The 24,005-nt window shown below is 55.2% G+C and overlaps 1 protein-coding gene across 4 annotated transcripts; it reads right to left on the reverse strand.

The window, feature by feature from the left end:
- Positions 1-907: 907 nt before the first annotated feature.
- Nr5a1 (nuclear receptor subfamily 5, group A, member 1) lies at positions 908-22,512 on the reverse strand. 4 transcript variants are annotated; one of them, XM_063284685.1, is made up of 7 exons: positions 22,321-22,512; positions 18,679-18,795; positions 18,325-18,574; positions 15,945-16,573; positions 10,173-10,292; positions 8,368-8,515; positions 908-2,520 (listed from the first exon to the last, which is right to left on the reverse strand). In XM_063284685.1, the coding sequence occupies exons 2-7, from the start codon at positions 18,778-18,780 to the stop codon at positions 2,273-2,275; spliced, it is 1,497 nt and encodes a 498-aa protein (XP_063140755.1). In that variant the 5' UTR covers positions 18,781-18,795; positions 22,321-22,512; the 3' UTR covers positions 908-2,272.
- Positions 22,513-24,005: the final 1,493 nt, after the last annotated feature.

The following is a 24,005-nucleotide window of genomic DNA, read 5'->3' on the forward strand; positions in this document are numbered from 1 at the left end:
AGGACTCATCAGCAAGGGTGGGGACTGCGAGCAGGGTAGAAAAGGAAAGCCAGGCTGGCGTCTGGGTCCCCACCCCGAGTGACACCCCTGCTGGTGTTGACGCAAGGACAGGGAGCTGAGGGAGGGCGTTTGCAAAGTGTTCATGAGATGAATACGCTTTCAGTATGGGGCAGAACTGGCATGACCCAGTGAAGCTGAGGTGAGACCCCTGAAAGTCACCGCACCTCCCAGGCCTTTCGTATACTTGAGTCCCAAAGTCTAGTAACACCTGCTGTCTCTACACCCTGGGCTCTCCAACCGCCTCCCGTCTCATTTTTAAAAATATCTTCAATGCGTATGGTATGTATGTAGACACATATATACACTGTATTTAGATCATACCCATCCCCCACTGCCCAGTTTCCAGGACTCTCTCCACATTCCCCTCCCAACTTCCTTAATTCGTGTGTATAATCTTCTGAGTCCATTTAGTGACATAGGTGCAGGGCCTTCCAAAGGAGCACCGGAATGTGGGTGAAGCTCACATCCCTGAGGAAATCTGACTCTCCCACCCTCAGAAACCATTGACAGCCAGAGGTAGGGGCTACATAAGTTCCTCCCCCAGCCATGCTGGAATGTTGAGTGGCTTGGTCTTGTGCAGGTCCTAAGTGTGTGTGTGTGTGTGTGTGTGTGTGTGTGTGTGTGTTGCACCTAGGTCAGAGGACAATTTACGGGAGTCAGTTCTCTCCTTCACCTCAGGTCATCAGGCCTGCAAGCACCTTTACCTGCTAAGCCATTTCAGTAGCTCTCCTTCCCAGAGGGTTAGAGCTGAACACTATTTTGGTGACAGGCAGACCAGCACTACCCCCCCCCCCCCCAACCTACCCCAGGGACTACACCTTGCTTCACAAAGCAAAGTCACAAAGGCTACTGGAAACTAATTGCAAAATTTATTTCAGGGCTGCAGGGCTGCAGGGGTTTATAAGGGCACTTCTTGTCTTGGGGCTGTGGGTCTCTGGCCTTGGTGGGATCACGCATTTCAGGGGCAGAGGTGGGGTCTGAGCCAGGGTGGTTGAAGACAGGAGACAGCCTTGTCCAGTTGGGCAGGCCTAGCGTAAGCTGTAAATCTGACACGAAAGCAGGAAAGACAGTGGATGCCCAGTCTGAAACAGAGGATAGCTTAGGCCTCTCCCCTCAGTGCTTGGCCCTGAAGAGTGACTTTTGGGAGGCAAAGCAGCAGCCAGGGGACTGACGCCAGCTTCAAGGGTTGTGACAAGGGACCCAAAAGGATAGAGCCATGAGAGAGTCCTCAGCACTGTCGTCATATAAAGATCCGTGAGTTCTCCTAGGTTTACCCATATCCCCACCTGAAAGGACTCTAAGCCCTTGCAGGCCTCCCGTTGCTCCTATAGTGGGGCTGGGACAGAGGGCAAGCAACAGCTCTTCTCAGGAGTGAGGCAAGATACATGAAGATGACCAGATGATCAGGAAGGAGATGTCAGGAGAAAGAGCTTTGGTGCTAATCCCCACATCCCAGTTCAGTCCTCAGTCTGTCTCCTGCCCATTTCTCTCTCACACACTTTCCAAGGACTGTCTAGGTAAAAGGAAGAGAATCCTGGTGACTGCAACCTTGCAGATAAGTACCAGCCCAGCCAGCTGGTGGAGGGCAGGGCCAGACTCCTCCTCCTCCTTGGGTAGCTGGGATGCAGGAAAAGGATGATCACAACAAAGTCCCTTTCCAGGGAGTGGATCAGAATTAGATGGGGGGGGGGGGCTGGAGGGGGTCTTTTTGCCCTATCCGCTCTCATGGTGTCCTCTAGAGACCCAATTTAGCAAACTCAGTTTGCAATAGTGGACTTCCTTCCCTGCTTCAGGGGAGTCTGGAGACCCCCCCTCCCCTGCCTTCATTGATGCCTACAGACCTTCCTCTGCCTCTGATCACAGGAGAGAGGGAAAGGATGACCTCTGACCCAACAGACATTCAGGCCCACCAAGGAATCCCAAGCCTCCTCCTGGGACCTCAGATACCAGGAAAAAAAGCTGGGGGCAGACGGAGGAAGGAGTGGTTAGAAGTCACCCCTCTGGGGCACTCCAAGTGGCAGACACATGCCAGTGGCTAGCGAAGGCAACCTGTCCCGGGCAGTCCCCGCCCATCCTTGCCCATCATCCCAAACACACAGCTCTGGAGCTCAGGGGCAGGGGCTTAGGGACAGGGCTCCTGGATCACCTAATGCAAGGAGTCTTTTGGAGGCAGTGGCATCCCTGCCTACTGCCCGCTGCCTGGCACCCAGGCTCAAGTCTGCTTGGCCTGCAGCATCTCAATGAGAAGGTTGTTGCGGGGCATCTCGTTGCCCAAATGCTTATGGTACAGATACTCCTTGGCCTGCATGCTCAGTGCCCGCACCTCCACCAGGCACAATAGCAACTGCTGGAATTTGTCCCCGCAGTGTGGGTAGTGACACAAGGTGTAATCCAGCAGGGCGGCGTTGGCCTTCTCCTGGGCGTCCTTTACCAGGCTGTGGTTGTTCAGGAATTTCACATCTGCAACGGGAGCAGCCCATCACCCTCTTGTCACCATCTACCCACAAAGTTGGGCTGACACAGTCACCCGCATTACCAACACCACATTCCCAGGGGATACCAACCTGTAGGTGCAGAGACTGCTATAAGCCTCTCGATGGCAACCTTCCCATCTGCACCCTGTGGCCACCACCACTGGCATCACTTTGCACACCATCTCCAAGCTTCTCCCTGTGCTTTCTTTGTCTTTTGGGGGTTTTAGTGTTTGTTTGTTTTCTTTCTTTTTGAGACAGGATCTCACCGTGTCTCCCTGGCTGGCCTGGACCTCACAGAGATCCCCTGCTTCTTTCTACCTCCTAAGTAAATTAAGGGCATGTGCCACCACACCTAAAAAATTCCTATATAGAATCACCACTATGGCCACCGCCCTCACCAACCACTAAGCCATATCACTGGCCCGGTCATCCTCGATGTTGTCACTGTGGATACTTGACAACTAGGACCATCAGGAACATCAGCAGATGCATCGCCACTGTGGTGTTCACACCTCTCTATTTTCTCATCTATGAAATGGGGTGAACTGGTCCCTAGCAAAGCCTTTCTGTGGCCATCACTCCTGCCCTGATAGACATCGTCATCAGCATCACTGTCCAAAGGACCCGTCTAAGGGTGCCAGACCCATGGGCACTCTCGGCATGGGCACCCTGGAAAGAGGCTCCATAAATTCAGTCATGGGGCTCTGGGGTCAGCCTCTTGGCAGCATTATTCGTGGTGAGGAAGAGGGGCCTGGGTGGGTGTATGTCAGTTACATCTGGGAAGTTGTGGAATGGATACACCCAGAGCCCGTGGGGCCATGTTGAAAAGCAAGGCAGAGTGGGAGGTAAGAGAGTGGGAAGAACCAAAGGTTTGCAAGGCAAAGCCATTTACATAAATTTAAAATGGCACTGAGGTCAGGAGTGGCTTAGAGCACACCGTTGGCCTGGCACACACAGGCCCTGGTTCTATCCCTTAAACTATTAAAACATGAAAAGGGAGGGCTGGGGGAGGGTGAGAAGAAGGCAGGCGAGAGGGTGAGCAGGCAGGCAGGCTGGCCCACTAGCTCTCTCCATACAGACATGCTGTGTGAGAACAATGGGGGCCACGAAGCTACAGATAGACATGGAGGGCCAGCTCCCAGTGAGAGGGCGAGGAGCAGGTGGCTCCATGTGGACCAAATGCGACTGGGGCTGGAGCACGAACAGTGCGCATCCTTGGGCCTTAACACAAAAGAGGCCTTCGGAGTTGGTTGAGGAAGCTACTCCGTGGGAGAGTCCCTGTCTGTCCCGCTTAAAAGGTCCCTTCCCTCAGGGAAGCGGGCTGGAAATAGGATGTCTGGGTCCCTTCCTCAAGCCCCTGTCACAGCCCTCGGCCTCTAACAGCTCATGCCCTGCCTAGGAGTTTAATTAACATCAGCTCCCCAGCCCTCAAAGCCTAACCTGGCCTCCTCTGGGTTCTGTTGCTTCCAGAGGTTCACAAGATGGGTCCCTCACTGCTTTCTTCCCTTGGGGTAGGTACCCCCCAGTCTTTCCACTGTGGGGGAGTTTGGCCAGCATGTGCTCCTGGCCCTCTAATCCCTCTTAACACCCACTGCGCCAGGAAAGCTGAGGTGCTTGGCAACCCTGATCCCCAGCCGCCCCCAGCAGACCCGCCGAGGCCTGTGTTGTCCGAAGATGGATTTAGGGAAACTGGAGCTGGGCCTGAGTCGTATGGCAGGATTTGGTCGCTGCCAGCTTCTGCCCTGACTCCCATCACTCTGCAGTAAGTGAGTTAGGGTAATTTTCTTCCTCTTTCTGTGGGATGACCACCAGCTCACAGACACCTTTATGCCCTTTAGGGGAAAAGAAAAGCTCCTTCTGTCTAGAGAGGGACTCTTAGATTCCAGCCCAGTCCTTCCTTCTCTGCCTCTGTACAGCGAAACCCACCCAACTGGACAGAGCAACCCAGCTCGCTAGCCTGACTGGCTCCAGGTACATTCAGTGGTGATCGCTGGAAGTCATTGCACCAAGAATGCCTCCTGGAAGCAAGAGAGGTCTACTGATCCCATCCGTCCTTGCCCCAACCCTTTCCCATCCCTGGGTTATTCTGACATTCTTAATAGATGAAAGATGGGGTCTATCTCAAAGCTACCCAGTAAAGGGGCCCAGAGGAAAGAGATGAGGGGGAGGAGGATGGGCCAGGGTGCTGCTCAGATAGAAGGAATGGTGACACCAGGGCCTAGGCTTCTAGCTTTACCAGGATTTACTGTTCTCAGCAACAAGCATCAGGGACTCAGGATGACAGTGGAGTAGAAAGGGGGAGGGTGCAGGGCAAGGACAACTTTTCAGGGTCAGCACCTCTGTAGAAAAGCCTCTGGACTCTCAGTCCCCACATATTAAGGCCTCCATGGCCCTGGAGCATGGAGGCAGCTATGGGGTGGATAGACAGACACAGTGGCCATAGACCAGAGCTGGGATCCTTTTCATGGCACCAGGCCTGTTCATCCCTTGAGATGTCTAGACTGCAAGAAGTGCATCCGAGTGTGCCTAGACCACCCACACAGCAGGGCAGGATTCAGACCCACGCTAGGAGCTGCAGGACTGCCTGCTGCGGGCAGGGCGGGGCTGGGATTCCCAGAGCTGGAAGGCTTTAGAACCAGGTTCTCTGCAACCTACCGGATTTTCTCTAAGATCCCACCCTGGGTCTGACTTTAAACCTAAGTTTTCCCTCACCTGGAAAGCTTAGATCAGTTTACCTCTCTTCTCCAACTTCCTGAGCTCACTCAGTCTAAGGGACGGAAGACAGCCATGCAACACTGAGCATGCCCTCAGATTCGGGAACAGGGATCATCCCGCAACCTGGAGATTCCCCCTTTGCATGTCAAGGGGTTCACACCCCAGCTCTGCAACCAGACGCCACCTCGGAACCTATCTTTTATAAGATGGGGCAGGTCAGGACTGGGACCCTTGCCGAGTACCAGCTTGGGGCCTGAGCCTGCAGGACAGACAGTGCTGCCCACATCCCTGGAGGTGGAGGGGATGGGAGATGGCACCCCACCCTGGGAGCAGCCGCTAGCTCCATGAGCTGGGGGCCCCCAGGATCTCAGAAAAGCCCCCTTTTCACGGTTTAATTGAATATTTGAATAATCCTTTCATTCCAGCGAGGCATAAAGAATGTTGTCCCAATAGCAGTGACTCAGGCAGGCGCCCCCGCTCACAATGGCCCCTCGAGTGGCACTGCTATTCAGTCCGTCTTTTGTTGGCTTGGAGCGGTGGGTAAATTGCAAACGCTTAAGGGAATGCTGCCGTGCACCTCAATGGGAATCAGGAAATCGAATGTTAGGTCAATCCATTAAGCTTCGATTAAGTCCTCGGCGGAACAATGCCGGCCGGGCCCATCTTCATAAACACTGCGATTGCCAGGAGAGAGGCACTAATTTTAATTAAGCCTCCTTACCTGCCTCTGAGCTGCCTGAGATGCTATTTAGACGCCAAATGGCACCCTTCTGCAGAGACAGGCGAGAAGGAGGTGTGTAGAGGGGGACAGGGTGGGGGGTGGGTGACAGTTACTGCCTGGGTTTGAGGCGGCCCAGCCCAGGGCGGTGATGCTGAGGGTGCCACGAGCAGGCGGACTGGAAGTCTGTGGACAGGTGACCAGCCCTGCCTTGAGTTCTAGTTTTCCTGAAAGCTCAGCTCTGACGAGGAGCCCTGCATTTCAGAGTCAGAGGGCCATCCACCATCACCCAAATACAGGAGTTGCCTGCTGCAGGGCTCTGAGCTATCAACCTACTATCCTACCCCAGGCTGGAGCCGGAAGGGCCTTAGATGGTGATATGCAAATGTGAGGTGGTCAGGTTATCCCCAGAGTGGGATCCATTCCAGAGGAAGGCTCAAGGTGCCCAATAACCGAGGTCATGCACAGTTCATCCTGGGTCTACCTTGTGGACTCCTCTCCACCCATTCCCCTCCCCATAACTTCCAACAGGCTGCTTCTTCTGCTTGTTTCACCAGAACACTCCTATTCACACTGCAAGGCCCAGCTCAGATGTACGCACCTCATCCTGCATCCCAACCCAGTAGGGTTGCCCCGACTCTGGTCATACTGGACTGCTCACCTCCTATCCCAACTTGAAGCCTCTTTCCAAGGACTCTGTGCCCCAGTGTGTGTCTGTCATTGTTCCCTCATTCTAGGCTCCAGTAGGTTGAGGTCCCAGAATCACTGTCTCCTGTGCCTCTGACATCCCTAACCTCAACTCAACTTCAGGCCCACCGAGCTAAGAACTCCTCAGACACCATGGCCAGACCCGAGACAATAAAGCCCTCAGCCAGACACAAACCATTAATAAAGACTGAGCCTGTGGCCTGGTTAGTTCAGTCACTCTGGCTCATCTGGTTATGGACTTAATAAGGATGATTAATAAAGAACATCAGTACATGCTTCTGAGGGCCAAGATCGTGGTAGAATTACCTCATTGTACCCTTGCAGTATGTCAAGGACACTTACGGATGTCATTTCACACATGGGGAAATAGAGGCTTGGAGAGTGACTTGCTCAATTGCACAAAGCCAGAGGGATCAGAGTAGAAACCAGGCAGCCATGTACTTATACAGAGACTCTTCCCATGCTCCCCACTCTAGCACTGATCTCTCCAAGTTACTGGAGGGGAAGTTAGCATATGGGCTGGGAGGGTGGCTCTGAACTGCCCCAAGTCAAGGCACCACTGAGCCTAGCCCCTAGAGAAATAGGGAGGCCAGCATCCAACTGGACCTAGTAGCTTTGGCTGTAGGAGAAAGGGGACTGTGGGGCTCCCTTAAGGGAGTCATGCTGGGGCTCTGACTGGTGCTGAGAGGTCCTCTTTGCTGAGCACCCCCACCCAAGATTCTCCCAATCCTGACCAGGGCCCCTAAGGCTGTGCTACACTCTAAGGTGGCTACTTCATTGTGGTCATTTCCTAACACTCTCTAGAGCACTAGCCAGGCTGAGAGTCCCCAGGCCCTTGTCCCTTGCCACATGGATGTGGCAAGTAGCCCAACTCTGCCTGAGTACTGGGCTTTCTCTCCAGCTCCCTTCTTCTCTCTGTTTCCAAATACTTCCTACACTCTAGGTAGCATCATTGCCAGACTGCTGCAAAGACAGGTCTCCATTCTCTCTTCCCTCCCATCCCATAACTGCTTCCCTGCTGCGGAATCTTCCATCCAACTCATACACTAAGGCTCCTCCAAGCTTTCTATCCCAGGACTTGGGCTCTCTGAGGCATACCTTCATATCTGTGGCATCTAGCTGCTATGTAGTCCCCATCTATGTATTCCTCCCTTTATAAGACACTTGCTGTTCCCCCAAGTGCATGGCTCTGAGGGCAGTAGTTGGGGTCTTTCCCATTGGCTACGTTGCCTCCAGTCCCTGGCACCAGGCAGGTGTTCAGCGGGTGTTTGCAGAATGAATGAATGAATGTACAGGAGAAGGGATCTAGCGTCAGAACTACAGGGGGTCCCTGTAGTTCAGGGAATTAGGGAAAACAGGGACCCCAGGATGGGAGTCAGGGAAGAAAGAGTCCTAAACGCAGCAGGCATTTAAGTGTGCTGGGTATGAAGAGCAATTTCTGTCGTGATTGGTCAGAAACAAATCAGATGTTCAGAAAGGTTTCCACCCCATAAAAAGCAAAACACCGACAACATCTCGGTCTTTGGGATTTCACACTGAGAAACCATGGCCCTCCAGGGAGCACCCAGACCCTGGCCATGTGCCCTTATAACACTCACTAAAGGAGGATCCTTGTCCCTTGGGTTCTCTAACCACAGTACTACCCCAATGTCTTTACCACCCTCCACTGCAGAGCCTCCAGAGGCCACTCACCGAGGCTGAAGAGGATGAGGAACTTGAGACAGACAAACTCCTGGCGGTCCAGTTGCAGGGCATGCAGCTGCAGCACCAACTCCTGTGCCCGCAGCACCAGGCTGTGCAGCAGGGAGCCAGCCTGCACAGCCACCGTGCTCAGCTCCACCTGCACCGGCAGAGGGCAGGTCAGAGAGGCCGGCAGAGAGAGAGGGAGACAGGGGCTTGGGTGAAAGGGTACAGGGCAGAAGGTTCTGATCAGTGACTTGGGTCAAGCACTGAGCCTCTGGCCACCATTTTGCCAGCATTGTTCCATTTGTTGAACCAAGCTGAGCACCCGTGGCTGGCTGGCCCCATCTTTAGTGGCAGTGGGGCAGGCATCAGGTAGTGGGAGCACTGGGAGCTGAAGGATACTTCCTTTAAAAGGGGTTGCCTTCAGCCCTGTAGTGCGGACTGTTCTTGCATAGCTGACTTTGACAAGTGCCCTTCCCTGGGGCAGGGGAGGAGGCAGTGTGGGTGGTTCTGCTGAGCACAGGAAATGGCCACCATACAAGAGCTGGTTCATTACCACCTTACTTGTTCTCTCTCTCTCTCTCTCTCTGTGAGTCTCTCTCTCTCTCTCTCTCTCTCTCTCTCTCTCTCTCTCTCTCTCTCTCTCTCTCTTCCACTCTGTCACACAGTTACCTGTTCCCTGAAGCTATGGTACTCATGCTGCACACCCATGCCCACTCCTGGCCTTCAGTGGCCATGCTCAGCGACACAGACACACACCTGCATATGCATTCATGCTTACACAGTGCAGGCACTTATGGACACCCACGCATCTCTGTGTGTGCAGAGTCACACAATCAGACATAGGTGGGTGGCTATACCCAGGATGTTCCTGCAGCCAGTGTGTCCTCACTCACACCCCAGATCCTGTCCTGGCACTCCTGTGGCCCAGAGTAACCCCTTGGGACCAAGCATGCCCATTCCTTCTTCCAATGGCCTTGAAACATGAGAGATATGAACCCAAGGTTAGGACACAGGTCCTGAGAGGCAGAGGTAGAGAAGTAGGAACTTGGTCTACATTTGGTTCCTGTTCCCACTGTGCCCACTATTCAACCCGTGTCCCTCCTGGGGCCACACTGTTGTCTCCAGGAGTTTTCTTTTCTTCCTCCTACTTCTCCCCCATGTCTGCGTTGCCCTCTTTAAAGGTCTCCAGACCCCAGCACTTTAGGTTGCCTCACCCATATCCACTGGCCACCCTAATGTCCCTCCTGTGGGGGGCAGCGTTCAGGAGTTCCCAGGCCTTCTCCATGGCTTCCCACCTTTGTCATGTTACACATTCCTATCTAAAGGAGCCAAATTCTGAGTCTGAACTCTCTGGGTCTTTCCCCCACTCTTACTCGTTCATTCGTTCACTCACTCATTCATTCATTCATTCATTCATTCATTCATTCATCATTATGAAAATGGAGACCCTACAGGGTCTTGCCTGCTCTCTAGCCCCTAGCAATGCCTGCAATCTCATCTCTCACACTTGCTACCCCACAGTCCCTTGGCCCTACTCTGAACCCCTTCTCAGAGTCCTTGATCCTGCAGCTTCCACGTGTGTGACAGCATAGACTGTCACCCGCCATTTTAATACCAGCTGACCAACTCTGCCTTATTTTGGGGAGTCCAATTCCACTGTTATCTCCTAGAAGAACCTCCACTGGCCGTTCCACGCAGTGGCTCCTCAAAAGGCCCCAGGACACAGAGAAGTCTGGCTAGTGCATGTCCCTGAATTTGGAATTTGGGGTATCCCGAGCCAGCCTCGAGAGGCCTGAGACCAGTTCAGTCACCTCCTGTCCAGTGACCAGCAAGATGCTGTCTTCCTTGCCGTACTGGACCTGGCGGTAGATGTGGTCCAGCACCAGCAGCTCACTCCAGCAGTTCTGCAGCAGTGTCATCTGGTCAGCCACCTGTAGGGTAGAATGATGCAGAGATCCAGCTGGGGACTGTCCTCCGGGCCCCTCTCTCAACCCTCTACTCAAAGTCTTGGATGGTCCCATCTGTCCACCTGTTTGCTTCATTAGGGCCCAGTGAGAGCCTCCTTCAGGCCCCAGTTCGATCTTTCATTAAGTGTGCGACCTCACACATGTCCCCAAGTCTTTCTGGACCTCCATGTTTTCAATCCTTCGGTGATTCAAGTGCTTGGAGATGTCTAGTCACACATCCCATACCCAGGAAATCTAAAGACTAGGAGCTAACGCTGTGAAGACCAACCCTTGTGCCCCGTGGAGGGCCTGTGATCATGGCTGCCCCTGAAGGGTCCCTAGGGGAGCTGCAGAGGTACCTAGGCTCCTGGGGAAGAAAGAGGAGCTACTTGACTCATGGATACCTCAGCTGTCTGCAGCAATGACAGAACGATGAACAAGGTAGATCCTAACCATCAGGGTGCAGTGGGCCTTGGAGTCCAGGAGAGGACAGTCCCTGCTGAGTGTCCCTCAACTCTGGGGTCATTGCATGCTCCCACAGAACAGGCAGATGCTCCCAACAGAGCATGAGAACAGCAGCCAGGGACGCTTCGTCATCTCCCTCTCCTCTCTCACTGCCTCATCCCCACTCAACTCCTTTTCCCACACAGACAGCCCAAAGCTTTTCCTTTGGTGTGTGTGTGTGTGTGTACCACAATGTGCTTGTAGAGGTCAATTCTCTTCTTCTACCATATGGGTTTTCCAGGAATGGGACTGAGGTTGGCTAGATACTCCCAGCTCTCCCTGCGCCACACCTTGCCACCACTACCAACCTTGCTACATGTCAACCGTGTTGACAGTCACCATCACTTTACAGAGAGAAGAGATTGAGCAGTGAGCTCAGGCAAGCTACCTATGGTTGTACAGCTCAGTGTGGCTCTAGGTCCATGTTCTTTACCCCCAGGCTTAGAAGACAACCTGTCCCCTGTCCCCCTTGCCACCAGGAGTTCAGAGTCTCCTATAGACTGTCACCTCCTCCATGAAGCTATGCTCAACTCCTCTTTTTTGCTGCCCTTTGGGATGGCACCAATCCATGCCTGTCTTTCTTGGTACTTTGGAGTATGAGAGGGCAGGACTGGCTTTCACCTATGCCACTGTTGGGCGTTCAGGCATCAGCAAGAGGCTGATCAAGGGGCATTTGCTCCACAAAACATCCACCTTTCCCTCAAACCCAGGCCCAAGGAGAGATAACTAGACACAAAAACCAGCTCTTCTATCAGCCTAACAGCCTTCCTCTCCCCTCTGGAGCATCCTCGGGCAGGTGAGGAGAAAGGAGAGGGCAGGTGTAGGCTAGTTTTATGTCAACTTGACACAGATAGAGTCATCTGAGAGGAGTGAACCTCATCTGGGAAAATGTCTCCATACGGTTGGGCTGTAAGCAGGCCTGTAGTGCATTTTCTTAATTAGTGCGTGTGTGGGGGGTTGGGGTGGGGACCTACCACTCTTCTAAGCTGGTGCTCCTGGCTCTATAAACTGGCAGGCTGCTCAAGCCATGGGGAACAAGGCAGTAAGCAGCACTCGTCCATGCCCTCTGCATCAGCTCCTGCCTCCAGGTTCTTGCTCACTTTGAGCTTCTGTCTTGGTTTCCCTCAATGGACTGTGGGATATGGACTCAGGATATGTAAGCCAAAGAAACCCTTTCACACCTAAACTGCTTTTGGTCATGGCGTTTCAACACAGCCACGGCAATCCTAACAAAGACAGAGGGGCAAAAGGAAAGAGCATCCACACAGTCATGCAGGCTCAGGACTCCACCCACCCACCCCTGCTCCAACACACAGGGCAGGAAGCAGGAGGGCCCTGCTTCTATCCATCCTTACCCATCTCCTCTCTGGGTCCCCAGCCCAGGCCTCTGCTTGTCCTGAGCTCCATCACTGTTAGAACAGAGAGACCCAGCCTCTGACCGCAAGCTACTCCATCTCTCCTCACATCTCCCTCTCCATCACCCTTTCCCAGGAGAAAACCAACGCTCCAGAAACACAGTGCCAGAGCCCCTCATGCCTGCCCAGGTGACAGATACTCGTGGGACAAATGATCAGACAGGATCACCAAGAACCTCTGGACCCCTGGGTGGAAAGCCTATAGGGCGGTCTCAATAGCAACAAAGTAAATACAGAGCCATTTGGGTGACCCAGAAAGAGGCCCAGCATGGCTGCACATGCTCTACCCCCATCTCAGGCACAGACGCAGATACCCTTGTGCCCAGATGGGAGAAATGCAGGGCAGGAGAAATGATAAAGAGGAGTATTAGGGAGATAAGCAGACTGAGCCTTGGCAGAAGGCAGGGAGGTCATAATGACCTGGGTGCCCGGCCCTGCAGCAGACTCTACCCAGACCTCAGCTGTGGGGCTGGGTGGCCCGGCTTGAGGACTGATGAGAAGGCTGCAGCATGAGGCCACATGAGGCTACGCTGAGCACGCCAGACTCCGTGTCCCAGTCTCTCAGCCGGTCATGCACTCTCCTCAACCGTAATTTCCTGATCTGTGATAGGAAAGGCCATCTTCCCTCTTTTGCAGAGAGACGATCAGGCACAGTGGGCACCGGAGAGAGCACGGGGCACCTGAACCGGCCCCAAAGGTTCTGCAGAACCCGCTGAGCTACATCTTCCTCTCGGCCAAGCAAAAGTTCCTATCATGCCCACCTCTTTCTGTGGGTGGGCAGATGGACACATGGACATCCAACCCCAACATGCTGCACTGCCTGTGCTCTCCACAAGAAACTGCGTGTGTGAGAGATACTCTCACCTTCCTCTTGCTACCTTGGGAACAGGGTCATCTGCAGTCCTGGCTTGGGGTCCCTGGCCAGCCCAGCCTGTCTGCTGAGCCCTCCCGTGGCCCACCACAAATCTTGGAGCCTTGACACTGGAGCCTGCATCCAAGAAGGATATTGATGGTATTGCACTGACCTCTCCCTCAGCAGGCCTCTCTGGAGCCCCCGAGGTCTGATCGGTCTGGCAGCCAAGGCCAACGAGCTCAGTAATTCTTCAGGGTCTGACACTCCATGGCTGGCCATGGCACACTCCTGGCTGAGCAATTGTTTATCAGCCCAGTACTGGCAGACTTAATTAATAAACCATCTCTCCGAGCAATTATCTGCTGCTAGCAGGGGGTCTGTGGGGAAGCAGAGTGGGACGTTGAGGAGGGACAGATGTCAAGATGGAGTCCTATCACCTCCTCCAGCCTGTCCCTTCCTGGTGACTCTGCTGAACACTTGGTAAAGGTGAAACTATCACCATTCAAGTAAGAATTTGGTACACCAAAGTGGGTCCCATTTTACAGAGCTCAGAGGTGTGTGGGCCTTGTGTGTCCTTCCCTGTGCTCTTCCCAGAAGGCCTGAGAATGGAGTTTCTTAAGCTACAAACAGGGGCAGACCAGAGAGGAGGAATGAACTCTACCAGTGAGGCTTCTCGTGTACTGAGCTACATGACAAATCCTTTACCTATTCTAGCTCACCCAGCCTTTACAAGGCTCCAGAGAAATATTAGGCTCCTCCCACATTACAAATGCAGAAACTGAGGCCAGATGAGCAAAGAAACCTTGCTAAGTCCACAGGCTGCATGCCCCGACCTGTCTTCTGATCACCTCTGCAGAGAAACCTTTGACTCCCACAGATGGAGGAATGCTTTCCCCCTGGGTCCTCTATTTCCCTCCAGGTGAGGAGCCCAGGGACCTGTTTATCGACAATCTGCGTATGTCTTCCTGCCCTCCCTACAGCTTCCTGGTCCAGTTCATTCTGATGTCCCCAGTGCTCACCTCAAGGGCTGACCTAGTCTCAGAGCCACAGAGCCCCTTTCCCATCTCCCATCGCCTAAGATTTGCATGTGGCATGGTGGGAACCAGCTCACTGGGCAACCTCAGCTCTTCCAACCTGCATGCCTGGCCTCCTAGACACAGACCCCCAGCCTGGCAAAGCATGCCTGCTCAAGAGGCCGTAAGGACTGGGCTCGGGCTTATCTGCAAGGTCCCTCACAAGCAGCAACTGAGTATGGCTAAGATTCCTGGGCTCCTTTCACAGGTTCTGGGAAGGGGAAGCAGGAAGGTTTGGGCCACAGAGAAGCCAGAAGCAGGAAAAAACACTCAGCAACGCTAGGACAAAAGCCCTTCCCATCCTGCGTGACCCCCCACCTCCCCAACCAGGAAGGCAGCCAGAGGAAGTGCCCTGCCCCTGGATCCAAGCTTAGCTTCTTCTACTCTCTGTTCAGGGACTTCGGGGGATGTTTGCAGTCTTGAGGTGGGGGCTGGGGTATCTTCCAGCGTACTGAGCACCTAGTACAGGGCAGGTGGGAGGCTCCGCCATCTGACTAACATTCACCTCCTATATCAGATGGCCTAGAAAGGGCCAGCGAGAGAAGTCACCCAAGACAGAGACACGGCATGTCCTTGGTCACGGCAGGCTTTACACAGTGGAAATGAAGAGTCACGGTCAGTCATCAGACCCTAACTCTCAGAGTGCCCTGGGTCAAAGCTTGAGGTGCCCCCATGGGGCTCGGGCTGCTCCTGCTACACCTTATTCGCCTCGATGCCAGGCAGGCAGGCAGGCAGTGCCCCCAGCCCATCTGGCCATATGCCCAAAGGAAGCCCAGGCAGAGTGGCGTCAGCACTGACAGCCGCTCAAGGCTGCAGGGCTTCCCGCAGGGAGGGCAGCGGCCTGCTGTTTATAGCTAGCCTCAGAACAACCAGGGGGGCTTGACCTAGGAGGGTCAGGTTGGGTTGTATCCATGCCAGGCAGCAGTGAGTCTTGGTCAGGATTCTGGAGTCTTGGGGGTGGTGCACACAAGGAGCTAGGTAGGGCACTACAGAGTCAGCTCTCAGATCTCAGGGCTTCACACCGATAGATGAAATGACTGACTGGAAAGTTCTTCCTGTTGCTAGCCTCAGTCCCTCCTGCTCTGATCATGCTTTCTTTACCTTCATGTGCACTAACCCTGGGAGAAAGAGGGCACTGAGATAAGGGAGGGCAGCAGCAGCATCACCATCACCATCACCACCACCATCACCATCACCATCACCATCACCATCACCACCACCATCACCATCACCATCACCATCACCATCACCATCACAGGGTAGTAGATCACATTAGCCAGGTAGTAACTAGGTTCACAAACACACAAAGTCATACACCCAGAGCCACATCTATGACAGCTGAGGATGGTAGGGTTGGTGTTCTTTCTGAAGAGATGGGAGGATAGGATGGCAGGTCCTACTTCTGACATAGGCTGGGGATTTGGGGGCCAAGACACGTGTTGGAGAGAACCCAGGGTCTCAAAGAAAGAGGGAGCTGCCTGTAGAAATGCCAACTGGGAGAGAAGCAAAGGCTAGCAGAACACGGAGGTGCTGAGAGACCACAAGCCAGGGAGGGGACAGAGAGAGGAAAAGGCCAAGAGAGACAGACTGAAGAGATAGGGAGAGGGATGGACAGGGGGGCAGCAGGCACCAGGAAGCTGCAATAGCTCAGAAATGCCCTCCTTCCATGCAGCTGTGCTTCCCCAGACACTGCCTGAAGCCACTGGGCAGGGCTGTCCATCAAAGGGTGATGCCAGGCAGCCAAGATTAGTAGCTAGAGCCAGGGGTTGGGGGTCTGTAAGGAGGTACCCACCTCCAGCTCCTTAAATACCATGCACCTTCGTGCCCAGTCGACAATGGAGATAAAGGTCTGGTCCGCCATCCTGCAGAGGAGGCTGAAGGGCGCTGGCTGGTCAGGGCGGCTTTTGGCTGGCTCCTGCAGGCAGCCCACGATGCGAGCACGCACCTGGTCCTCCTCTGGCTCTAGTTGCAGCAGCTGCAATATGAGCTCTGGTACATTGGGCCCTCCTGAGAAGGGCTCCGGATAGCTGTAGGGTGGCCCTGGCTGTTGAGGGGGGCTGGCGTAGGGCTCTGGATACTCAGACTTGATGGTGCGGTTAGAGAAGGCAGGATAGAGGTAGCCAGCCAGAGGCCCGTGGGGACCAGGCACGGCCATGGGCAGAGATGGGGCTCCAAAGTCACCCAGCGGCCCACTGGGTGGGCCAGAGACCAGGGCCTTGGGCTCCGGTGCATGCAGGCTAGGGGGTAACATGTAGTCCGGTGGGGGAGGGGGTGGCGGGGGAACCCCCATCGGTGGTCCGGTCTCCAGTTTGAAGCCATTGGCCCGAATCTGTGCTTTCTTCTGCTGCTTCAAGGCCCGGTCTCTCTTGTACATGGGCCCAAACTTGTTCCGGCCGCCCCGCATTCGATCAGCACGCACAGCTGTGGGCAGGAGCAGTCTGTCAGGTTTCACCTTCCCCAACTGTCTGCCACAGATCCTTCCCAAAAAGGTATGTCTCACACACGCATATAACACCCCCCCCCAGCCGTATTCAGTGGCCTTCTCTGCCCACAGGTGAGAGCAACAGCCTTGGCTTGGCATCCCAGGCCTTCCTCCACATTCTCATGAGCGGATCTACTTCCCCTCTGCCCACTCACCTACCCTCCCCTCTGCCTGAAACCCCTTTCTTTCCCTTGCAATTTCTTAACACCCAGTCCAACGTTGCCACCTCCAGGAAGTCTCCGGATTCCCCCAGGCAGAATTTCCTGTCCTACCCCATATGAATACCTCAGGCTGAGAGCTCCTGGGTGCCTGGACCTTGGTCTGACAGGGAGATGGTGAAAGCAAAGGAGCCCTGCTTTGCTCACAGTGGGGTGCCTTCTCGACTCTACAAAGCTTCCCCAACTGCCCTCTGCTGTGAGCCTGGATTTGTGCTGGAGGAGGGGATTTATTCTGCTGACCAGATGTTTTTCTCCTGGCCAAGAATGTGTCACCCGCCAGACTCAACAGGTGCATTTCTGCAGCTCCAGTGTGGTTCCAGCCCTTGCTCAGACAGGACCCCACCCAAGCTCGAAGAAAAGGGAGAGAGGGGTGGTGTTCCACAGAACTTGGGAGCCTGCCCGACATAGATCTTCTTGCCTGGAGGTGAACAGCATTCTGCGCTCCCTCAGGCTGCCGGCACAGGCTGCTGCCACCCACAATAGCCAGCTCTCCGCCTGCTCAGGACCTGGACCTAGGGGGGCTCCCCACACAGGACAGGGTACCTCCTTCAATCCGAGTCCCTCTCTAGGTAGCAGGCTATGGCCACAGCTTTCCCCAGCCTCTGGGACCTTCTCTGCAAAAACTTTAGCCAACAGCTGCCGGCTGGGCGCTCAGCCCGACTGAGGCCAGGAGGGTAGAAGCTATGACTGTCCACTTTCTGAGTCTGGACCTAATGGACTGTTGCTGTCTTCTCTGGACCAGAACAGGAGGGGAGAGGTAGCCATAGGCCATTGTTCCCTTCACCCCAACCCTGAGTCAGGGCTGGACTCAGAATGCATGGGAAGGAACCTCAATTCCTGTGAAACTTAGATGCCTGGACAGACAGATAGATGCACAGTCTGAACAGCGATGGACAAACAGCAGCAGAAAGGGTGATAATAATGACAGTTCCAGCTATTCTACTGAGTCTTTCCCCTCACAGCAGGCAACTCCCGCTTTTGCTTGCCGCCCCCACCCCACCCCCAGGCCTCCCACTAACACAAGACAAGCATTACTTTTTTACTTCGTTATTCAAATGGGGGCATCTGCAGCTCAGCGAAGTCCCTAGCCTACAAGTGATACAGCTGGAATTTGAACATGGTCAAGTTATTGAGAGCTGAGGCTTTGGCTGGTGTGGGGAATCTATGGGGGTGTCTGGGAGCTTCTCACACAGTGAGTCATTGGGGGTCAGCTCTGTCCTGGAGAAAGACTTAACCCCCTCGAGGGACGGGATACTGGATCTCAATACGCAACTCATGACTGGCCTTGTCTTAGTCTCCCGAGTCCTGGGATTGCAGGGATGGACCACCATGCCGGAAGTCTTACTTTTGATATTTTGGGACTGAGCCCAGGCAGGCCCTACACGCACGGACTCTTCTGGCGCTAGACTCCCTTAGTTGCCTCTGTTCCCTGCAGAGCTGGGGCCCCAACGTCACGCCGAGGGGCCAATCACCTGGATCCAGAAACTGCTCGGCTTTCCCCTCAGCCCCTCTCCCAGGCCCGCCCGCGGCTCCCTGGGGGCGGCCAGCAGTCAGGGGTCCCGGGCGTGCAGGACGCGCACCTTCCAGGCGCATGCCCACCGTCAGGCACTTCTGGAAGCGGCAGAAGGGACAGCGCTTACGCTGCGTCTTGTCGATTTTGCAGCTCTGACTCTCGGTGCACGTGTAATGCTTGTTGTTCTGGACTGTGCGCTTGAAGAAGCCCTGCTCCAGAGGAAGGGAATGAGCGCCAGGTCTCGACCTTCGTTCGCCGCCCGCACCCTTGCCACCCGCAGCCTACACCCTCCCTGCTCCCGCTTCGCGCTCACCTTGCAGCTCTCGCACGTGAGCAGCCCGTAGTGGTAGCCCGACACCTTGTCACCACACACTGGACACAGCTCGTCCAGGTCCTCGTCGTACGAATAGTCCATGCCCGCGGCGTCCGCCTGTGAAAGGAGGATCGAGTCAGCGCGGGCCAACGGCGACTGGCCTGGGGTTGCCCTGGTCTGTGTACACCGGGCGGTCCCCAGCACCGGCCGGGTGCGGGGGTTTGCGGGCCGCGTCCCGGCGCTGCAGCTCAGCCACCCGCCGCGCTCCAGGGATGCTTCCTTGCCGCCTCTGCCGCGCCCGATTCGGGACCCTCGGATTCGATGCATTTCCATCCCGATTCGTTTGTCTGAGAACAAAACCCCGATTCTGAGAAAATCAGATAGGCTCAGGCGCGGGGAAGACAGACGCCAGGGAACCAGGGCGAAGTAGGGCACACAGCTGGAGTGGTCTGGGGGCCCGACAGAGACCTAAGGCAGAGACGAGTCTAGAAGAGACACAGAGAGACCCCAGCCAGCACTGCTCAACGGAGAGGGGATCCTGGGTGACGGGGACAGGAATGCTGTGTCAAAGACATTGGGAGAGATTCGTAGATGGTTGATTGTTAGGTAGGTAGGTAGGTAGGTAGGTAGGTAGGTAGGTAGATATTGATAGATTATGTAGATAGATAAATGATAGGTGAGGTCATGATGGACAGATGATGAACGGTGACTGATAGATGATCTAAAGATCGATACACAGTACGTAGTAAAAAGATGAAAGACCAGTGATGATGGGCAACGAAAAAGACAGAATCAGAGGCTAGGAGTGACAGGCCCAACGAGAAAACCAAGGAGACACAGAGTCAGAGACACAGTGAGAGACACCGAGCAAGGAGAGACACCCCGGGAAGACCGAGGCAGCGAGAGTGACAGAAACACAAACGGAAAACCTGGAGAGATGAAGGTGCCCAGCGAGAGGGTCGGAGATGGGGAGACACGCGGGCAGAGAGCTCCAAGGCGTGGCCCCGTGGAGGGACAGGGGCCGACCCTGAGAAGCAGAGAACCCTGGAGCCGGGCCGCTGGGTCCGCAGACAAAGCCACGCAGCGACGGCACCCACCGGCGAGCCGAGACGTCGGGCCGAGAGCGGGCGTGGAGGGCGCAGCGGGGTCGAGGGCGCGGGGCGGAGACCTCCGGCGGAGACGGGGTACAGAGAAGGGGATACAGGCTCCGGTAGACCTCAGACGGGGAGTCCAGATCCCGAGAGCCGTGGCCGGGAATGTGAGGGCCGGTACGACGGCGGCGCCCACACAGGCCGCTCCCGCGAGCAGCACCCCGCGTTCGGCCCGCACCGAGCCCCGCACCTTTTGGCCGCGCCGCCGCCCGCGATGAAGCCGCACCCGGGCTCAGCGCCGCCCGCCCGCCCGCCCGCCCGCAATGACGGCCACTCGGGCCGGGGGCGGGGAGACCGTCCCGCTCTGCCCCCGCCTCCCCGCGCCCGCCGCCTGCGGGGCTGCTCGAGGCGCACCTGGGACCCGGGCCCCTCCGCCGCACTGCGCGCTTCGCGAACCCGCCGCGCGGGGCCGGGGTGGCCGCTCTATATGCGCGCGTGCGGTATCCGGGGGCGGAGGCGCGGTCCTTGTCCTCCCCACAACCCGGCCTGTGTCCTACCCTCTCTACAGCCCCTCTCGGCCTTCACCCTCACCTCCTGGCCCTCCAGTCCCAGCTCGATCCTCCGAAGCCCGCGAGTTCTAAGAGAATTGGGGACCCTGAGCACCCCAGAATACGGTCAGGTGCCGTGCGCGGGGAAGCTTCGGGCCTCCGCCTGCGCAGGGAGGAGGCGAGCTCCGGTTTGCTAGTCCAGTTTAGGGGTGCCAAGGCCTGAACGCTGGTCGTTTTGCCGTGTGAAATTGGTTAAGGGCATGAGTGGGGTGGTGGGCAAGGCACAAGCAAGGAAGAAACTAGACTTTTGAGTTAGCACTGCCACATTTGCCTACTCAGGCTGCCGAAGCCAGCTCTTCCAGAGGGTGGCTGAAAATGGATGCGGTGGAGTGGACAGCAAGAGTTCGGGGCGAACCCCATTTCCAGGAGTCTCCCTCAGGGTGCTCGTGTGGAAATGGGAAGCATGGTTATCCCACTCTGCGACATCCCAAGGTCTGGTAAGCAGCCTGAGCTCCATGGGCTCAGAGACCCAAAAGCTAAGCTGTGGAGCTGTACCCACGCGCCCCTGTGAGCTATCCTCTAGCTTGGGCATAGGGGGAGGGGGAGAGAACGGGAGCCTCTGGAATACTGGTCCTGCGGGTGAGGTGGCAAAGCAGTTGTTCTGGGCTGCAAACGTCCACCAGACCACACAGCTTTTCAAGTTAAGTAACTGTGGTTGAGAGATCTTTGAAGAGGCCTACTCAACCCAGCCCAGTCCCCTTAGCCACCAGGGGGTGGAAGGCAGTTCGGGAGGCTGGAAATGGATTCCAGAAAGCCTCAGTGGGGAAGTACAGCAGTTATGCCTTGGCCGAGAACCACCCATCCAAAACTCGGTATGGATCCCACCCCGTAGCTCGGGTTTCTGTGAGTGCCGGACTAGGGTGCTTGCATAAAGCTGAAGACCCAGCACAGCGAGCCTCTCAAGACATTCATGGAGGGAAGCACCACAGAATCTGACGGACTTGGCTGTCCTAGCTCAGGCAAGTCACTGCCTTCCTGTCCTACAGAGCTGTGTTGAGTGAAATTGCGTGGGTGAATCGTAGAAGGACAGAGCCAGAGCCAGAGGCGTGTCAGGCCCTCTCCCCACACTGAGCACTTACACCTCAGGGATAGGGGCTATATAGGCTTTTGCACAAATCCCCTTCAGATAGGAACCCTCAGAAAGTGAAACTGGGGAGGGAATGGGGTTCAATGGCAGACCACGCCCAGTGTGAGGCTCTGCCATTTCATTTCTAGTCGCAAAAACACAAACAAAACCAAAACAAAAGTCCCCAGATGAACCTAGGCACAGAGGCCAGTAGGCAGCGGGGACGAAGAAATGGGGGCTGGGCTCCTGACTGGCATCTCTAGAGTAGCCCACCAGGGGCATCTGGGATGATGTGGGCTCTGGGCTAAATCCCTGGTGGGATGGGGGATGGGCACCAAGCTGCTCTCTCTCTTTCTGCCTGTATCTCAGCCCTTTCTTCCAGGGTTCCACTGAATGCCCCCTCTCCCTGTATACCCTTACAGTGACTCACACCCTTTCATCCATCTACCCAGGGAAGCAAAGTAAGACTCTGACCCTGACTGACAGTAGAAACACAGACATACACACATGGAGGCTCAGATACCTACACAGAGGCAAGCCAGACACTCAGGCAGCAAGACTCCAAATCCAGAAGACCCTCAGGACAGACACGGAACACCATACTCTCAGGAACCCCCGGCCACCTCTAAGACACCACCAACCACCCTCAAACCCTAGGGTCTGTCGCCATAGGCCTAACTCCTCTGTAGCACACCATAGGAAGAGATGAGGGGTGTTGTAATGGGGAAATGGACCTGGGGAGACCCCTGGCCTTTTCCCTGCCCAGAGTGGTAGGAACTGGTCATTCTGTAGAGCAGGCAATGGCCAGTCTAGGCCGGAGCAAGGCACTGAGGAGGGAGGCTGGCCAGTAGAGGCCTGGGCCCCGGCCTTCACTTACTGAACGGAAGGAGAATTCTCAGCCGGATAAGGGTGGACACTGGGCACCAGGGTCCTGGTGGGGAGGTTCCCAGGCCCCAGGTAGGGCAGTGGCTATCGGGCTGTCAGGAACTTCTTCCCCCAGCAGCGGGCAGGCAGCGGCGGACTGCAAACTGGCCCTGTCCGATCGTCCTCTCCTCCTCCCCTCATGGGTGGGGGGGGCCACCGGAGGCCCAATTGGTCTCTGCCCCCACGTGACTCTGCAGGCCTTTCTCCTCCTTTATTGGTGTTTCTCTTCATTTGGGTCTATATCTTTTTTCACTCTTCTAAAAGAAAAAAAATATTCCTATCTTTATGGGGGCCCTGGGTGGGGGCAGAGGCCAAGGCACTGGGGAGGCCTGGGCCAGCTGGTTGTGCAGGCTGCTGCTGTGGGAGCCTGAGGCAGGGACCCCATGTAGGCAGATAGGCAGCGGCTTGTTAGTGACTGGGTGGGAGTGGGACCTGATTTATGGGCTGCTCCCTCACCAGGCTGGGAGTTTCTCCCCTTGAATGGCTTCCTCCCTGGGTTCTGGCCTGGGCTGCGTGGTCCAGCTTGTCCCAGACCTGAGTGAGGAGTCAGAATGGCTAGTGTCTCCATCAGGTGGGGTTCTTGGGCCCTTTTTGGTGGCTTCTCTGAATATTACTGTGCATTGGGAGCTGTAGAGATGGTCTCCATTTCCTTGGGGAAACCGAGGCTGTGCCAACACTGCTGGGCTAAGGGTGTGGCTACAGGGACTTCAGGTAGGACTATGTGGGTAGACCCAGGTAGGGAAGGAGTTTTTGTTTGTTTGTTTGTTTGTTTTTGTTTTTTATTTTCCTAGAAGGCCAGGCATCCCTGCTTAGCCAGTTCCTGAACTGGCCTAGACGGATTGGATCCTGATCGCTGAGCCCTTCATGGCCCTCCATCCCACACCTCTGGAGTAACCCATCTGTTCATTCCGTCTACATCTCCTATAGACTGTGAACTCTGTGAGCCAAGCACAGTTCTAGGCACTAGGGGACACCATGCTGAGGACCTGGGAGCCTCTGTCATGAGAGACTTTGCAACCATTTGTTCTGAGGCACAGTTCAGGGGCCTGAGGCCACCAAGTAGGGACCCTGTTGAGAACTCCCACTTCACTTGGAAAGACAGGCAAGTCAAGCAAAGCTTCTCATTTATGTAGCTCTGAATGATAGAGCCTTTTCTGGATAAGTGAGCCAATTTAGATTTGAGTTCAGAGTGTCTTCTCCTCATGTTACCACTTAGGTTTCTGTTGTTTAGGTTTGAGACAGTGTCTCATTATGTAGCTTAGGCTGGTCTCTAACTTTCCAGCTACTCCCTTGTGAGGGCTGGGATCATAAGCAAGAGCCACTGTGGCCTGCTTCAAATTAAAAAAAAAAATACTGAGTTCCTATTAACGATACTCTGCTATGCTTGCAGACAGGCACCTAGCATAACCATCCCTTAAGAGGTTCCACCCAGCATCTGGCTGAAAATGACACAGAGACCTACAGTCAAACATTGGAGGGAGCCCAGGAAGTCTTGTAGTGGGGGAAGGATTGAGGGCCCTGAAGTGGATAGGAACTCCATAGGAAGACCAACAGAGTCAAGTAACCTGGACCCCTGGGGCTCTCAAAGACTGAACCACCAACCAAAGAACAAGCATTGGCTGGACCTAGGCCTCCCCA

Source organism: Rattus norvegicus, chromosome 3 (assembly GCF_036323735.1).
Source record: "Rattus norvegicus strain BN/NHsdMcwi chromosome 3, GRCr8, whole genome shotgun sequence".
Taxonomy (NCBI): domain Eukaryota; kingdom Metazoa; phylum Chordata; class Mammalia; order Rodentia; family Muridae; genus Rattus; species Rattus norvegicus.

Bases quoted from the DNA above. Each gene is read 5' to 3' on its own strand.
- Nr5a1 (XM_063284685.1), bottom strand. From the start codon at position 18,780: ATGGACTATTCGTACGACGAGGACCTGGACGAGCTGTGTCCAGTGTGT. The intron at 16,574-18,324 runs GTGATTGGCCCC...TCCTGCCCACAG, and splicing joins CGAGCAGTTTCTGGATCCAG to CTGTGCGTGCTGATCGAATG. The intron at 2,521-8,367 runs GTGAGTGGCCTC...CTCCCGTTGCAG, and splicing joins CCTCATCCTCTTCAGCCTCG to ATGTGAAATTCCTGAACAAC.